Source organism: Poecile atricapillus, chromosome 1 (assembly GCF_030490865.1).
Source record: "Poecile atricapillus isolate bPoeAtr1 chromosome 1, bPoeAtr1.hap1, whole genome shotgun sequence".
Classification (NCBI taxonomy): domain Eukaryota; kingdom Metazoa; phylum Chordata; class Aves; order Passeriformes; family Paridae; genus Poecile; species Poecile atricapillus.
This window is the reverse complement of record NC_081249.1, coordinates 70,344,980-70,363,223: the sequence shown is the minus strand read 5'-3', so window position 1 is coordinate 70,363,223 and position 18,244 is coordinate 70,344,980. Positions and strand designations below refer to the sequence as shown.

Here is an 18,244-nt window from a genome sequence, read left to right as displayed (position 1 = left end):
AATGTGAAAAATGAAATTTTTTCCGGCCAGCTCTCTAGAATGATCTGATCAATTCTTGAATTGATCACACAGGGGACAGGGGGAAATAAAGATAGAGGAGACACCTCAAATTAAGAACTGCCAAACAGCCAAATTCTCACACACCTGTTTATAGTACCTACTCATAGTAAGAGAGGAGTTTGCACCAAGACAAATCAGCTGCTTAAAAGCTTATTAACACAAGCATCACAGAAATTGCTTCCCCATGATTACTGAAGAACCAAGATATTGTACAGCATCAGGAGGAAACTAAAACTTTGAAGAGAGGTGGAGCTTTGCCCTGAAGAACACAAAATCATAACAAAATCCCAAAATATATCTAAAATATGTTCTAGACAGCTGCCTGGAAAAGGAAACAATCAGAGATACTTCTAGCTTGAAGGCTAGAAGAAGTCAATTGAGCACTACATGGCTGCACAGTGCATTTCTCACGAGATGATACGGCAGTTGTTCATTCTTGCGTCTGACCTGTGCAATGGCATAATCCGAGCAATTGGTTGCCTGCATGCCCTCATTGCCACTGATCCCCACTCCAACGTGAGCTGTCTGGATCATTCCTACGTCATTGGCACCATCCCCAATGGCAAGTGTTATGGCATTGACGTGTTTCTTGACCATGTCTACTATTTCAGACTTCTGTAGAGGAGATACTCTGAAAAGGAGAGAAAAAGGTGTCAGTTTCTCACATGCTGAGCTATGTGCCTTTCCCAAAAGAACAGCTGTAACCTACATTTAGAAGTAATCAAAGGCAGTTGCTGGGAAGTTCCTTTATTCAACAACTAAGCTTCAGAACCCATGCCAAACTATTTCAGAAGAAAAAAAATAGCTTTAAAAACAGTTTCACATTTACCTACTTGCTGATAGTTGATGCAAAAGAGACCAAATCTATATGAAAGGTTTCAAAACTTTGTTTACCTTACCCAGCCCCTCCTAACTGGCATAACACTGGTGGTGTTATATTGGGAACATCGAAGTGAGTTTCCTCTTCAACTATGACAGTTTACAGATCAACAATGCAGGCTTGCCTGCCTCCTGTCATCACCATCCAGAAGGAGAAAGACCACAAATACATTCAGAGACATTTTCCAAGGTTTGCAAAAGATACCACAGGCTTACTTTATTATTAAACCAGTTCTGTTTAAATCTTTATCAGTGTTCTAAATGAGGGGATTGAGCACACCCTAAGTCAGTTTGCACACAACACAAAGTTGGGTGAGGATATTGATCAGCTGGAGGGCAGGAAGGCCCTGCAGAGGGATCTGGACAGGTTAGATTGATGGACCAAGGGCAGCTGTATGAGGTTCAATAAGGTCAAGTGCTAGATCCAACCCCAAGCAGCACTACTGGCAGAGAAGCTGCCTGGCAGAAAAGGACCTGGGGGTGTTGGTCACAGCAGCTGAACGTGATGCAGTGTGCCCAGGTGGCCAAGAAGGCCAATGACATCCCAGCCTGGATCAGCAATAATGCGGCCAGCAGGAGCAGGGCAGTGACCGTGCCCCTGTACTCAGTACTGTGGGGCCACACCTTGAATTCAGTTTTGGGTCCTTCAATTCAGGAAAAACAATTGAGATGCTGGAGCATGTGCAGAGAAGGGCAACGGAGCTGGGGAAGGGTCTGGAGCACAACTCTTATGAGGAGCAGTTGTGGCAGCTCTGATTGTTCAACCTGGAGAAAAAGAGGAAGGGGTACATACGTAATCACCCTCTACAGCCACCACAAAGGAGATGGTACTGAAGCAGGGGTGCCTTGCCCCACATAAAAGACAATAAGAACAAGAGGAAATGGCTTCAAGTTGTGCCAGGAGGTTTAGATTGGATGTGAGGAAAAAACTAAGGGAAAGGGCTGACCAGTATTGAAACAGTCTGCCCAGGGAAGTGGTGGAGTCACAATCCCCAGTGACATTTAAAAGTGTCGATGCAGCACTGAAGGACTTGTGGTGGACCTGTCAGATAGAATTATCTTGAAGGACTTTTCCAACCTTAATAATTCTATTCCCTCCTCCAGATGACCTCCCTGTTTTGCCAAGCCATCTTTCCAACCTCTGACAGGTCATATCAGAAAGCACAAGGCCACTTCCTGATCTCACATACATCTTGTGTGCTGGTGCAACTCTGACCTCAGTGATGATGTTACTCAATTCCAGCTCAAAAACAAAAGCCTGACTCCATGATACCTGAAAATCCTTATCAGATTTACTGGCAGATTTATTTTAACCTGATTCTTTTCTCATTTTGTATCAGTTTCAAGTCAATAAAAATTCATGGAATTCAGAGTTGAACCAGTCTAAAAGTGGAAAAATACTCAGGACTAGGTTTGTAAATTGGATAAGACATCCAAAATGCCCTTTTGTCATGGAAAAGGTAGATCAGGTTACCAAATCATATGAGGTATTTTGGAAATACCTACATGTAGATTAAATATTTCCATTCTAACTCCATCTGTACAAACAACTCTAATTCCTTTCACCATCAGTTTTAGTTAAAGATCCAAATTATTTTGTATTTCCTTAAATAAAGCTTTAGACAAAACTTTTCCACATCTCAAGTCAGCCACATACCACTGAAAAAAAAAAAAAAAAGGTAACTTATACCTAAAAGCTTTACTATTAAAATAAGGGGAGAATAGGGAGCTTAGGGAATACAGGAGACAGCTTTTTTGCATGGCATTTTTTTTCAGAGTTTACATCCTGTGAGAGCAACTTAAATAGCTGTTTAATACACCCATCTGGATCACTGCTGATCAAAAAAAAAAAAAAGAAAGCAAAGAAAGCAGAGTTATCTTGTTCATCATTATGCTTTATGGCCTTGCTTTTGTTTAGTAAATACCTAAATAGGTGCTTTATTAGTAAATCACTCTAAAAATAACTTGATGAGTAATTTGGGGAAAAAGAATCTTGCTAAGCTCAAACTTCACATATGAACTAAACCACCTGAGAAGTCTAGCAGCTGTCTTGATCCTAAAAGCCAAATACAGGAAAAAGTTGACTAAACCATAAAATTTACTTAATACCATTGGATAGATCTATTAAGCACTCCTGGCAGTGAAAACACCACTCGGCACTGTAGAGGCCCAGTTAAATTACCAACAAAAAACCCGAACACACCAGCCTATGGAGCACAGAAGGTGTTGGTTTTTAATTATAAATCAGCTCTGAGTATCATCTACACAAAATTTTAACTTTTCTCTCATACATGCACACACACATTCCTCCCTCTCCCCCAGTACTCACATAATAAAATACTAAAGCATGGAGCAAAGAATCAAAGGGACTTCCAGCCATAAAATGGGAACACCGTAGGGACTTGGGGCCAGCTGTGGAGGGTTTGGATTGATAAGTGCACAGACCCCCATTACCAGCCCCAGGGGCACCTCCAGTACACAGGACCATATACTTTTGGCAGTCCCCTCATACAATTACTTCTTCACAGCAAAGTGCTGCACATATCTGCTAACAGCCTTCTCAGACACACACATCTCTTGGAATTTCAACTTATGTTCAATTACTTTTCAGTTACATAGCAATAGAAATATCTAAGAAGCACCCTGTTTCCAAATATGCTTAAAAGAGCCGGGGAAGGAAAAAAGACAAAATGTGAACAGCATCTCTGACTGTGTACTTTAAACTAGCAGCTTGTCTACAGACACTTCAGACTTGACCAGAATGTGGCAGAGATGCTCAAGCTTGTTCTAGTGCAGTTTAGCTGGGACATGTCAACCAAACTAATGCAGCCTGTGTTCACTTATGTGTGTACAGTGTAGGTGTGGTTTCAGATTTTAAGTGAACTTTGCCATTAGCAACCCATTATTTGGCAAGTCAAGGGAATGTCTCTATAAAAATGCATTTATCAGCTACATAATGCACACAGACTATGCTTTTACTGTCTTGACCAAATGAAGTTAATTATATCGACAGTGATGTAGCACCCAGTTAATGTTTAACATCCCTATATGCTTAGTAAGGCTAAACAAGCTACCGGAAACACTACATGTGCATTTTAAATACCACAAATATTTATGGACTTGGTTTAAGAAGATGAAATATAAGACAAGATTTCAGCACAAAGTGTTGCTTGATTGTAGTTGCTTCTCCTCAACAGCAGCTCCATAACAAGCATCCTCTTAGACACTTCAACAGCAAGTACAGCCCGCAACTCCAATTTTGTTGTTGCACATAGTACATTAGCTACAAAAACTGCAAATTGAGATGATTACTGATTTCCTGAGGGGTTTTACACCTCTCCTCCCCCAACTCACTGACTCAGCCTCCTTATAATCTTTTTAGTACCAACACACTGCATTAGGTGACATTAATCCCCTTAGCCAGATGATCAGAGCTCTGGTACAATTCTGCACATTTGATAAGCTGTCTACAGGAAAAACTGAGGATTATAGCACAGGGTACTATTAAACTGTAGCTGCCCCAGGTATAGCCAAGTTCACAAAGATTATGGACAAATGCATGAGTTCAAAGTAAAAACCACAAGGAAAGAACTAACTTATTTGAAAAAAAAAAAATCAGTAGTGACAGAATTGGTATGTATTATTTGATGGAAGATCCCTGGCTTTCACTGCAGAGCTCACTGCAAAGTATCAGGATGTAAGCCTTGCCTGGATACACACCCAAATAAGAATTAAGATATGAATAAAGCATCAGTTGCATCAAAATCCTCTGCTTATTCTTGTTTCCTTTCCTTATTCCCTGGTCAGACAGCAGTGCTTCTTCTAAAAGTTATTTGAGTGCCACTCAAGAGTTCTCTAAAACATTTTCATTTATACAGAAGTTATTTTTATTGCCTCTGCTCAAAAATGCCTTTGACAACAGATTGATTCTCTCCTTTACACATACTTGAAGAAAAAATTCAGGTTTCAAGTACTACAACTGTAGAGATAGCTACAATCTGATAAGATGAAGTCTTCAGATTCTTCCTCTGACTCTTTCCCTGACAATCTGAATTTAGCCTACACAGGCTACAAGAGAACCTGAGATCAAGACTTCACCTTTACAAAGTGCCTATCATTCAGTACCTGGCTGTGCAATATAAAGTGTCCATGGATGACGGCAGGGATACGTGAAGTTAAGTGTCAGTCATACAGCAGAGCTGCTCCTTGCCCACCTCTGTGACTCCCTTCTTGTAGCCTTGCCCTTAAGAAAGCAAAAGCTAATTCGGAAAACAGAAGGTTCTTGTCAGTCTCAAACCTGCTTAGTCTTTACCAGCACCTTTAATAGATTAATACAGAAAGGCCTTTTCATCCTGAAGAAAATGACTGATACCTTCATAACATGTTTCTTCCTTTGTAATGGGATGGGTAAAAGCAAGAGAGGGAACAAAGAGCCACACCTTGTGAAAAGCTGGGAGAGAAATGCAGCCCAGAGCCAGGGATTCTCAGAAAAATATGAACCTAATTATCCTTAGGTTACTTAAATTCACAAGCAAACAGTGGAAGGAGGCAGGGGGTGAGAGTTTTCAGGTAACAACGTAGTGTATTGTTATATCAGTAAATACTTTAAGGTCCCTCTTGAACTTTGAGAGGACTCATGAAAAAATAGCACAGGGCACAGCAGAGAGCAGTAACACAGATGGTTTCCAACAAGGATGTCAGCGGCTTCCCACTGACTTCTGCAGATCAGGTCCCAGTGGCTTTAAGCATTTAGTTTGCATTTGCTTCTTTAGCCTCAATACAACTTTTACAAGCAAAATTCTTCCCTGGTATGTTTCGTCTGTTCAAAAAAGTCCTACTTGTATGACCTTGTCTTAGGCGCAAGGAACAGGGAGCTGGACTTATGGTCCCTGCAAACTGGAGATACTCTACAATTCCACTCAGCATTTCACTGGGAGGTTTGTTCAGGCTTATTTTATTCTTTTAAGAGAATTTAAGCAAGATGAAAAATATTTCATTTCAGTTTTTTTCATCAAGAATACTTTATGGAACAACCAAGGCAATTAAATTCCGTCATAATTTAGTGAAAAGTTTCACAAAAAAAACAAACAAAAACCAATCAACAAAGAAACCCCAAACCTAAAGTGAAGCGGTGATATTTTAAAGTAACTATCAAACATTTTAATTAGAAACTCATTTTGGCACCAAGTTTTTTTAAAAACTCAGAAATAGAAACATGAAACCATCAATTTTAACCAAGACAAGCAATGCAATAGAACTTTAATTCAAATTTTTAATGAACTTCAACTGGTTTAAAACAATCAATTCCTTTACTGCACACTTTATGCAATCTACAAGGCTATCCCTCTTATTCCCAGAGTCCATCTAATATACCAAGATGGATGCAGTCACAAATATGATAGGAAGGACCCAATTAGCATGAGCATCTCTGTGTCACACCAGTCAGCTACACTCCATAAGATCTTGTCAGCAGGAAGTGATAAACAGTTTTCTTAATTCTGTCCCTATGCCTACTTGGATTTATTGCAGTTATAGACGTATGATGGCAACTGTAAATAATAATTCTCACATAAGGCCCTAAAACTACAGCTGCATCACTGCAGATGCTTCAAAGTATATGGGCATAAGCCCAGAGGAGAAATAAAAATGTAGTATTTCAGAAAATAATTCATTTTATTTATTGTATTCAAATCTAAAGGACCAAATAAAGACAGGGTTCTGCTACAGAACTAACAAATGAGATTATCAATTGTTTATAAAAATATACATGATCAATAAAAATAAAGTAAGTAAATCCTACTGGAGTCCTTTTATTCATAAGATATATATATAGAGAGAAGAAGACTAGGTCGTTTTTAAGAGATCAGTTTATATGCAAGACCATCTTACAAGGCCATGAAGAAAGGCAGTCCCACAAGCTCTTCCATACCTAAGCAAGGCACAGTTTGATACCTATTGTCAGCTGTCTCCTGTGTTCTGCCACATGTACTGGGTTTTCTGGGGATTTTTTTTTGTAGGTTCCTTCCACAAAAACAAGAAGACTAGAGCATTTCTGTTGAAGATTGCTTACTTTCCATACTCCCAATTTGATACAAAATACTCTGAACACACTCTTACCCATGCTTTTAAATTTTTGATGTTCATTTGTGAAAAGAGGAAGGCAAGGAAGGAAGGAAGCCGCTTCAAGTATTACCTTTTCTGCTTCCATGCCATAACAGACATAAACATAAATACATTAATGTCTTTAACATGAAACATGAAATTGATATCCTACTTCCTTGAAATGCCTTGTTAATACAACACAAAAGGCCCTTAAGAGTTCACCTTTATTGCAGTGAACATGATTTTACCCGGTTCTATCATAAAATATACTAGTACTTCAAAAAAGCTTGGTGACCTCATCTGCAGAAAAGGCAGATGAGAGACAGCCCATAAAGCTGAGAGCTATGAATAACACTGTCATAAGTGTATGCATTGGTTCCCAGGGAAAAAAGCAAGATAAATTAACACACCACTAAAAGTAATGCTCAGAAAAGAAGGAACATTACTATGACATTGTATTTAGCAGTTCTTAATTACACAGTTGATTTCTCCTGACACACACCAGCATGTAGATTTCAAGTACCTGTCATCCAAACAAGGGTTAGACCTGAGTTGCAGTCATGATGCCCTAAGATATCTTGGATAATCTTAAAATGACACAGTAACCCATAGAAGAAAAGTGAAGAAAAGCACACATGTTGAATCAAAATGTGCCTTGCACTGAATGCTTTACATTTAGTAATTTCTCTGAGCTTCCTTCCCCTGCTGACAACTTCCATAGGACTGGCTCTGGTGCAGTACTTATATTTTTGAGTCAGCACTGAGTGAACTGATGGGATAATTTAATGTTCAGAAAAAGCACCAAAGGAATTCATCCAACTACATGCAAGTGTCTTCAATGGAGACATCTCTATCTGCACTAATCACACCACACTCCTTTTTAGTCAGAGAGAAACAGGCACTTCTAGAGTGCAATTCATCTGGCTTTAGACATGTACTTTTAAGGCTGTAGTTAATCTCTTAAATCTGCCGCTTTCTCTCAGCCAAAGTAAAGGGAACTAAAGGTAAGTGGTTCACATGAAAAAGTCAAAATTTCACAGGATGAAGCTCCTCTACATTACTGAAGTGCTAAATGCCTTTAAATTAATCAAGTGCACAGGCTTTTGCTCTCCTGTTTTCTGGTAAGGTAGAATGTCTGCTTCCTCCTGACATGGTCATCTGATGCTGAACTGACACACCTTCCCTTCTTCCAAAATCCTTACTTCTTGACTGCTTCCAGCTCTTGCTAATACTGTTCTATAGCCCCATCTCTTGAACAAAGAACCAGAAGCCTTACCAAACCTCTACTGGCTTCTGTAAGAACCTCAGCTTCGTCATCCTTTGTCATTTCATTTGCAGTCTCACTTTTCTATGCTTAATTTTCTTCCTGAGCAGACAGTTCTTCAAACTGCTTCACTCAACCAAATTTATCAGACTGGTTGAAGTCTGGGTTTTTTTAATTTTAAAAAGTTTTACACCCTATTTCACCTATCACCAGGAGTCTCATTTCATCTTATAATAAATACGAAAAAAAATCTTCCTCCAGTTTTTCAGTCTCACTGGTGTGCCAGTCACACACTTGACTTTCTGAGCAACATATATTACCTCTAAATTTCAGGTTATCCAGAACAGGGTATTTTTTGATTCCCAGCAGGGCTCTAAGTCAAAATACATGCACACTTCAACACACACAGGACTTGGGAGAGGTTTTTTTTTTTAATTTAATGGTTACCAAAGCAGTTCCTTCTGCATAATTTTAGACAGATTAGAGAGGCCTTCTTATTATAAAGCTCTCCTTGTAATTATAAAGGCCTTGAATTATACAGTCTTCTGAACAGGAAGAACACAAATTAATTTAGCATCTTCTTTATCACAAACAAAAAAAGTTTTTGCTAATTACATGGGTTTTTTTTAAAACATATGTATCACTAGAGAATTTCTTACTCGCGTTTCGTATTTCAATAGCTCATCTGCCTTTCACAGTTGCCACTGAAATGATCTTCAGAGGACAAGGGTTAGGAAATAATCTCTTTATAAGCTGGATTCAAGGTATTAAGCAGTGCACATGAACACAGTGTTCCAGGGAACACAGGGTTAAGTTTCAAGTCAGCATCTTCTTCCTCTTTGATATCCCTCCCTGCGTGTTTCTGTCTTGATTGCCCTTCCCCCAATCTGCTTTATGGGGCAAAGATTAAATACAGAAAATCTAGTTCAGAAAACAAATTATTTGCAAAGTGATGAGTTGGCATAAACACAGTGTTGAATGAAAGACTAGTTTGCATTTTTCACTGTAATGGTCACTAGTGGCAACAGCTATATGTTTTTTAAATGAAACTAATATATAAATTAATTTTGAGCTTCCCTCACCCCAAGCTCATTAAGGCACATTCATTTCCATGCTAATCAGCATGAGCAGTTCTCATGCAACACAGAAACCAGTCTTTTTCTAATGACAGAGCAAAAAAATTTCAGTCTGCCAAACATACAGATTAGTCCTTTTATAACCTTGAGGACACACACACACAAAGCCAGCAGCTGTGTATTTCACATAGCAGAGCTCTTCACAAAATTTTGCAAGACATGATGAAATTAAGTGATGATTGACACTTTGTCAATTAATAAGCACATGGGCCCATTTAGTGAGCCTCTGCCCTGTCATGAAGCCAAAGGATCAATTGGAAGAGCCAAGGTGAGCACCTGCCTCTAGAAACAGTGCAGCAATACTGTGAGAGCATCAGTCACCCCAGACACGTGGCCATCATGGCATCATAAAATCACTAAAGCTGGAAAAGAAATCCAAGATCATCAAGTCCAACCATTTTCCCAGCACTTCCAAGCCCACCACTAAACCATGTCCCTAAGCACCACATCTACACATCTTCTCAATACCTCCAGGGATATTAACTCAAACACCTTCCTGGGCAGCCTGTTCCATTGCCTGACCACACCTTCAGTGATTTCTTTTTTTTTTCCCCCCTAATAGCCAATCTAAACTTCCCCTGTGCAACTTGAGGGCACTTTCTCTTGCCCTATCACTTGCTACCTGTGAGAAGAGACCAAGCTGCATCTCCTGGTAATCTCCTTTCAGGAGCCTGACGGGTGCTCTGCTCCTCCACTCAACTATAGCTCAGAAATATAAAATAAAGCAGCTTTGGACACCATTACTGATGTAAACTACAGCTGCTTTCAGGATCATATACTTAGGAAACAAACTACAAACACAGGCATGGAAGGAAAATTAAGGGATATGTAGCTAGTAGATTTAGTAGAGTTTTCTATTTTTGCAATTCTACAAGGACTGACAAATTTCTTCCTTCTGAATTCTAGTAACTCTGCATGATTTATTTTTTTCCCTCTCTATGAAATGTTTCCTGGAATTTAATATAAAAATGCATACAAATGATCAAGTTGCAACTACATGTTATAGTTCAAAAGCCTAGCATCTCTGAATAACATGCTCCTGGAACAGACAAGACAGACACCATCTGAAGCAGGGCATCTCACCCCGTAATTATCATCACAGGGCTGCCATCATATAGAGGATTCACTGTCCAAAGGGAAAGTGCCATATCTGTAAAAATCCGAGCCTTTCAATTTCAAAACTATCAGTATACCTGAAAAATCAGGGTCTTTGTGTACCAGGGAAGAGAGGTGAGGTCCCAAATTTCCCATTACAACACCACCAAAATGCAAGTTATTTCTCACCCTTCCCTTAAGCTCAGTCTCTAGTGAACAAAATGCCTGCAAAGTCCCTAAATCATTGGATGTTTTTTTAAAAAATAACTGAGCTTCTGTTTTCCACAATCTCTCCACAGCTAGGAAAGTTGAGCACCAGGGTGTTCCCACTAAGATTACAAAATAAAAGAAATTAGATCACTTTTATATAGGAAAGCCATTAACAGCTGAAAGTCTGACTGGGATTGGCTCACTCTTGGTCAACTCTTAAATCTGTGCTCTGTCCAAAGCCAGGTTAGGTATTAACTTACACCAGAGAACATTCACAGCATTCTCACTACTCCCAAGCACAAGCTGGAAGAAAGGAACTTGACATTAACCTCTAACCTCAGACTCAATACAAGCTATTTTATAATATTACTCCTTTATTTTTCCTCCTTCGCCTCCTCACTCTTTTCTTAGCACAGTCAGTTATTCACTAAGCCCATGGTTAAATGACAGCATTAAAATAAAACATCCAGGGAAAGGGAGTGATTTTGTAGTCTTCATCCACAACCTATACTCTAAGTTAATGTGACCAAATCTACTTCAAGAATATACAGTAATAACATCTCTGCACATGGCCAGCCACTAACACAGCCACATTCTAGGGCAACCTGTAACCCTCAAACACATGGTTCAATATATACACATAGCTTGTTTAAGAGACAGAAGTGTCCTGTGGTTTGTGACAACAACAGTGATAAAAACAGCAGCTGTCTCTATAAGAGCAAAACAGAACAGATGGCAGAGTGAACACAGCACATATTGGTCCCCTGCACCCTTGACTGCCAAGCAGCTTCCAAGGATGAGGACCCTGTTGCAGAGAAGAATATGTGAAACTGGAGCCCCACACCATGGGCTGTCACACGAGGCATAAGCACACCACTTGCTGCAATAGTGTGGGCAGATGCTGGGCTAGAGGAGGCCAACCTAGTCCAGTCTCACCTCTGCCACACTGCCTGAGCACACTGTCACCAGAAGCTTTTGCAGTCAGGGTGTACTTAAACAGCCCGGGATGAACACACACAGTCCAGTGTCAATACTTGCTCCTTAGAGTTCTCACTAGCAGCATATAATACACAGCCTAAAATGCTTAACATGCAAGGAAAAGCCTCACAAAACTCAATTCCCTCTTCTTTTCCCAAACTGTGTTGACTTCAGAATTATGTCTCTTGAAAGCCCCAAGCTGGCTACCTTGCTGAAAGGGATCTTCAAGAGTTTTGACAAAAAATGCATCAAAGAAATTTGATTTCCTGAATGTGTCTCTACTCTGAGAACTACTTTTCTTTTCCACATATGACTTCTAGTTTCTCATCCATATTCCTAACCATGGTATCACCCATATCAGTACAGACAGAGCTTAACTCAGGACTATGCTCTGTAGAATGCAGTTAGAAAAATCACAAATGTTTTGCTTAATATAACAAACTAGGCCAACAATTTTGCTTCCTGAGTAAGGCTAAGAATACAGAATAGGAGCCAGCTCTTCAGAACATCAAACATTTTCATCTTTACAGAAAGAACACAAAATGCTGCAGTTGCTCTTTGGTAACATACACATCCACCTATCACAGGACATGCTTAATTAGTACTAAGTTGCCAAGAGAAATCATGCCTTCCACCACTCTTTTTACTTAAGCAAATAAAGATAGACACAGGAATAATTATACATAGGGAGCTTTGAAAAAGCATAGAGATTGCATTTATGTCAACTATCTCCTGAAAGCTGGCAGAAGGACTTTGCCTAAAGGACCTTCTTGTCTGGACAGAAAACCAGCTTTGAAACATTTCAGCAGGCATTATAATGAGCCCTTTCCTATTAACTTGTGGTCTTTCAAGGTGAACTGTTAGGCAACTGATAGGCAGTGTGAAGTACCAGCACATTACTGGGGCCAGAGGACAGCACATTTCTTCCACATACACTTCTTCATCATATCAGCCTTAGAAGAGAGTTGTTCTCCCACTGCTACAGTGATTGTTAAGCACCGGGCTTCTTCAGACCAGCAGTGCCACAGCAATACTGAATTTGACCACATCCAAGTTGCAAGCATCAATGGAATTTGAAGAATCAGACAGAGCTACCTTATTATTTATTGCTAATGTAACACCTAGGTCACCTACAGCCTCAGCTACAACTTGAAGAGCTAAATAAGCCAGACCACATGAAACATCTCCTTTAAAAGATACCATAAAAATTGAGACAAAAAAAGAATTATTTGAACAGTACTCACTGACGCTCTTCATGACTTAAGCAAGATTAGAAGCAAAAAACCTGGGAGGAAAAATTATGAGTTGCCCATGCTGAAAAACTTGTGGGCTGTAAAGGAAACAGAAAAGCAGCTTTTGTGAGTCAGATAGGATATTCTCCATGTCTACCAGAGCATATCAGTACAGCTAAGCTGATGCTTTCTTTTTAAAATCCAGCCATGAAAAGCAGGTCAGCTTACAGTAGCTTCTGTCTAGAGAACAGCTTTGAGCCTACTCTCACACCTGACTTAATAATATGCCTTTTATACCAGCATGCAGTCAATGGTCAATTTACACAGTACATTTTGTTTTATCTTTTAGTTAAAAGCTAAGATTTGAAAGTCTAAGTTCACTAAAATCTCTTTTGGATATATCAGAAGTTGATAAGGTTACATGTTTCATGTATCAACAAAATTCAGGTAACAGCAATTAATTTTCACATACAACAAACTGAAAAATCCCATAGCCAAACAAGTACTAAGGTAAAAAATGAGCCCCATGTTCAAATAAGACCTGGCAACTGGAAAGCAAGATCTCAAGATACACTGCCAAAGTGGAACACAGATGTGGTAACGTGAAAACTGCTCAAATTCTACAGGCTCAGTAGACATAAGACAAATGCCTTCTACAAGCTGGTGTGCACTGCAGGATACAGGGTATGCACACAGTACCTTTAAACAAACTGTGCCTGAGACCCTGGGGGGCAGAGGGGGATGGCTGGGGGCAATACACAAGACGCTGATCTCAAGCCTCCTAAAATCAGATGTGCCAATTGCTTTGGTAATGACAACAGCGTGTAAGAATCCACCATAACAGTTCTCATGGCACAACCAAAAAGGCTTGGCTGTCTTGCTGGGCTACCAGCACACATCTTCAGGGCACTACCTTTTATTAAACTAAGATTTAAAAAGTTATTTCACTTCGTACACATCTATACAGTTCTCTGCGCCCCATTTCTCCAAACAGGGTCAGAGCAGCCTTGCCAAGAGTTTGCTGGCAGTGATGTTCAAGGTATAATCAAAACCACAAAACTCCAGGAGGTCACAGCTACTCTAGTCTAACATGAAAGTGTTCAAAACACTCATTTCATGAAGATGGAGAGAGATTATATGACCAACCCTCCCATGAGTATAATGGAAAACCATCAAGATCACAAACTACTAATTACCTTTAAACTCTACTTGACTGTAACTTTAAAATCAAAGTTACAATTTGGATTAAAAAAACCTGTAAAAACACATTCAATGCCAAAAAAACTAAATTCCTAAATTTTCTGAATGTAAAAATAATCCAAATAATTTACACAGAATAGAGAAACTGCTTATTCTCAACATGCACTTGGGTATAAAATAGTATGTAGATGCCCTGCCATTTAATTTTTAGGAGTACAGATTTTATTTTTGTTTGCCTTGTTCAGTAAAAATAAAACCCCAAACACAAGCAAACATGTTGGTGCAGGGCAGAGCAATTAGCTTGAGGACACGACAGTTTTAACATATTAGAGACATAACTAATACATCATACTTCATATAGAATAAAAGTTCACAGGAACAAGGACAAATATTCAGTGTCAAAGTGGCAACGGTACCATGAGGTTCCACCCTGCTCACCATTGTCAGTAACCCAGATGCTGACAAAAGGGACACCCTCAGCAGGTCTGAAGATGATGCTGAACTAGGGGGACTGGATTACAAGGAAGCAAAGGGCTTTTACTGAAAGGAACCTTTAGAAAATCAGGGACTGTGATAACAAGCCTCACAGAGTTCAGACAGAGAGGATTAAATGCCACATCTTGGAAAAGAATAACCCCATGTAGTAATGCAGGCTTGGAAATGGTCAGCACATAATCTGGTTATGGTGGGCATCAGGTTCTGTGTGAGCCAGAAAAACACCTTTAGTGCGATCAAGGCACACCATGCACTAGGAAGTGAACCAGGACACAAGTGTGACTAGGAGAGAGACACAAGCTATTATTAGTCCTCTCCTCAGCACAGGCGAGGTAACATCTATAGCACTGTAAAAAGCCCAGCAGAGAATTACTAAGACGGTGTGGGGTCTAAAATACGTAACTTGTAAGAGGAGGTTGTGTCAGCTGGGCTTGTGCAGGTCGGGGGCAGTTTAACAACACTGTGCTACTACAAAACACAGAGTTACCTAAAGAGTTTCCTGTCACAACAAGGAAACTCTTGGGCTAATGGCCACAGATTGAAAACACCTAGACCTACACCTGAAATCTCAGTTTAGCGACAACAGAGGCCCTTCTCTACTAGAAGACTGAAACAGTCCCTGAAGAGGGTTCCCATGTGATTCTGTCACACAGCGAGCCCTGGGTATCAAACAAGCTTACTTAGCACACATGCTGCCTTGTGTGCTGAAGGTCTCCAGTGAGACACAGCATAACTGGGCACTGCAACAGAGAAGTGACCTCACCTCCTTCCCCTGCATGTAGTCATCATCCCATGTTATTGGAGCATCTTCCCCAGGTAAACATTCTTCTCCTTCCAGCCTTGCCTTTTCCTCATCCATCAGCATCATCACATCACTCCCTTTCTCTTGCCTGAATAACCCACCAGTATAGAAGTCATATAAATAACTTTGTGCATAATTTCTTTAACTTGAAATTTTTGTATTTTAGCAGTGGATACATTGGACTTGGCAACTTTTAAGTTAACAGCTCTTTGGGTAGACACTATAAAATTTCTTAGTTATTTTTATGCCATAGACTTTTCAGTTAAAACCCCCAAAACATTTGGCATAAAAGCCAGTCCATCAGAAGAAATAAACATACCTCTTGAGAAAGCTAGACAGCCAGTGTAGACTCAACAGAAACTGCTCTGATCCAGCAAAAACTTCCACATGGTAAAGGTTGTTTCCAAGATGGTCAGCTCTCAAGCACTCATATTTTTAGCACTCGCCACATTACTATTTCCAAATCAAGCAAAAATTAACATCGTCCTCTCATTAGTTCATAATGTCTGATCATAACCCACTTCTCAAAGAAAGACTTCGTAGTAACAGACATTTCTAGTTTCTTTCCCTTTTGCTAGATAAAGGAAAATAAGAACTAGATCTAATTCTTGCAATTTAGGAAAACTGAGCATGAATAAGTTAGGAGAACTGAAAACTGACTGTTAGCCCTATTTTTCTATGAAACTTAAGCATATGTATTTGAGTTGGAATCTTCCTAAATGCAATGTCACATATATTTACAAGTAAGGCTGACCAAAACACAGGGGGTTCAAGAAGAACAAAACCTTTTTTAATTACATTGGGCCATAATTATCACAGTCAATGCTAACCTCTACAATAAGATTTCCCAGTCATTTATATCTCAGACACACTTTTATTCATTTCTATCCCTTCCTGTGCTTCACTACTTATCTGTGACATTTATAAAACAGCATTAAGTAAGACATTAGAAGAGGCACAGATGCATTTTAAGTGGCTCTTTACTCAATTTAGTAGCTGACAGTAATCACTACAAACCCATTCAAAAAACTAATCCTTCATGGAATTTAATGAAGCTTGTAAAAAGTCCAGATGATTAGTCGGTCCTCTGTAGAACTGGGTTTCCCCCATAAGTTAATGTGAAAAAGTTTCCAAGGGAAGCTACATCCACATGTCATGAACGAATTATGAATATTCAGCATCACCAACTGTCTTAGCATTACTATTCCCAGCAGATCATGCAGCAGGAGCTAAAGAAGTTAACTCATCTGTGCATGCTAATCAATGAATGAAGCAAACCAACACAAGAGCAACTGAGAGTCCTTTCCCCATCTGCAGCATTCATGGAGTTGCTAAAGACTAAAGGAACTGAAAATTCAAAATAAGGAGGGAGAAGAGGGACCCTTTCACGACAACATGGCCCAAAATGGAATAATTGTTAGTACAAACAGGCTCGCTTTCAAATACACATGGGTCAGCAGTAACAGCACAGCTCAAAGCAGCGGCAGTCATACTGTTTACACTCCCTTTGACATAAAAGCCTTTTCCTCTGTGAACAGCTCTTAATGCAGAAATATCTAAATGTATGCTAATGCCCAACAGAGCAATAACTTCCTTTGATTGATTCAACAGTACTGAAAGTACCACGAAAAAAGATCAAACCAAGTATTATACAAACAACCCATGTCTTCAATATGGTATGTGTCAGCATGAAAGCTGAAAGGAGTTGAACAAGCCAGCTACTAATGTCTTGCATGGTTCTGAAAGTGGCAGTGTTCTTAAGTGCTTGCAGATAAAAGTGTTTTTCTCAAGTTGTGACATCAATTTATAGAGCTCTGTAATATAAAGAAAGCTCTTTGATTTAACTTGATTTATGAAGCAAAAGCACTTCTGGAGTCTTCAGAAAAAGCATAGGAGTTTACAATAAACACGAGATAATTAAGTAATTTTGCAGCCAGTTACTCTCCTGAAATCATAATTAGAGAAAACAAACCTGACCTCCCACTTCCCTTTTTATGCTACTTAAAATTCCTTCTTCTTTCTTCCATTTCACTGACTCACCTTTCTTCCAACATTCTTTCACTGGAGAGATTTCAGTGACAAATTTCTGTGGCATTACTTTAGGGAAGACATTTTCAACTTTCCACCACTCATCCTAATACTCTGTTTCTTTACTCAGCTGCTGTAGTGTTCACAGAAGAATACTAAGATACACACACAAAAACAAACCTGAACCAATGGTGTTTGACTCTTTCAAGTGTGCCAGAAGTAGTACAAAATCTGGCTGAAATGTGTTATGTTCTACCCTTCTGGGGTTCAGCCCAATGTCTTTATTTTATTTTCTTCCCCGATGCCTACTCTCTAATTGGAAGTTATTTAACTGCTAGGAAAACAAATCTCTGGTTATATTTAACTGACTATGTCCCAGATGAACAAAACACAAAAGGATAAATGAATTGTTTCTTTAGGTACAGACAGATTACTAAATCCACTTCAGGGGACAGGCATAAAGCTAGAGGAGAGGAAGATATTTTTCTCTCTGGATAACTGGTATACACAACAACAGGAATAGGATTTAGAAATCAAGATCCACTGTTCTTTCTTCTTCAAGTGGCACAATGGGAGATGAGTAGCATACCTTACCTAGACCTGATTTCAGGCAGGCAGGAGGAAGGGAAATGCTGTGATTTTAAACTTCCACAGTCTGAAGAGAACCCTTAGCTTAAGCCTGCTTCATGTGGTGCCTTCAGTATGCACACTACAGCCATTCCTCAGAAGCATTTACGCATACAGAGGCCTACTTCACACATCT

General features: G+C 39.5%; 1 protein-coding gene across 2 annotated transcripts in view; it reads right to left on the bottom strand.

Moving 5' to 3' along the window:
• ATP8A2 (ATPase phospholipid transporting 8A2) overlaps positions 1-18,244 on the bottom strand; it is a 319,093-nt gene that overhangs the window by 150,427 nt on the left and 150,422 nt on the right. For both annotated transcript variants that reach the window (XM_058827389.1, XM_058827399.1), the window contains one exon: positions 508-691. In XM_058827389.1, the coding sequence (XP_058683372.1) occupies positions 508-691 (184 nt within the window). The remainder of the gene's footprint in view (positions 1-507; positions 692-18,244) is intronic.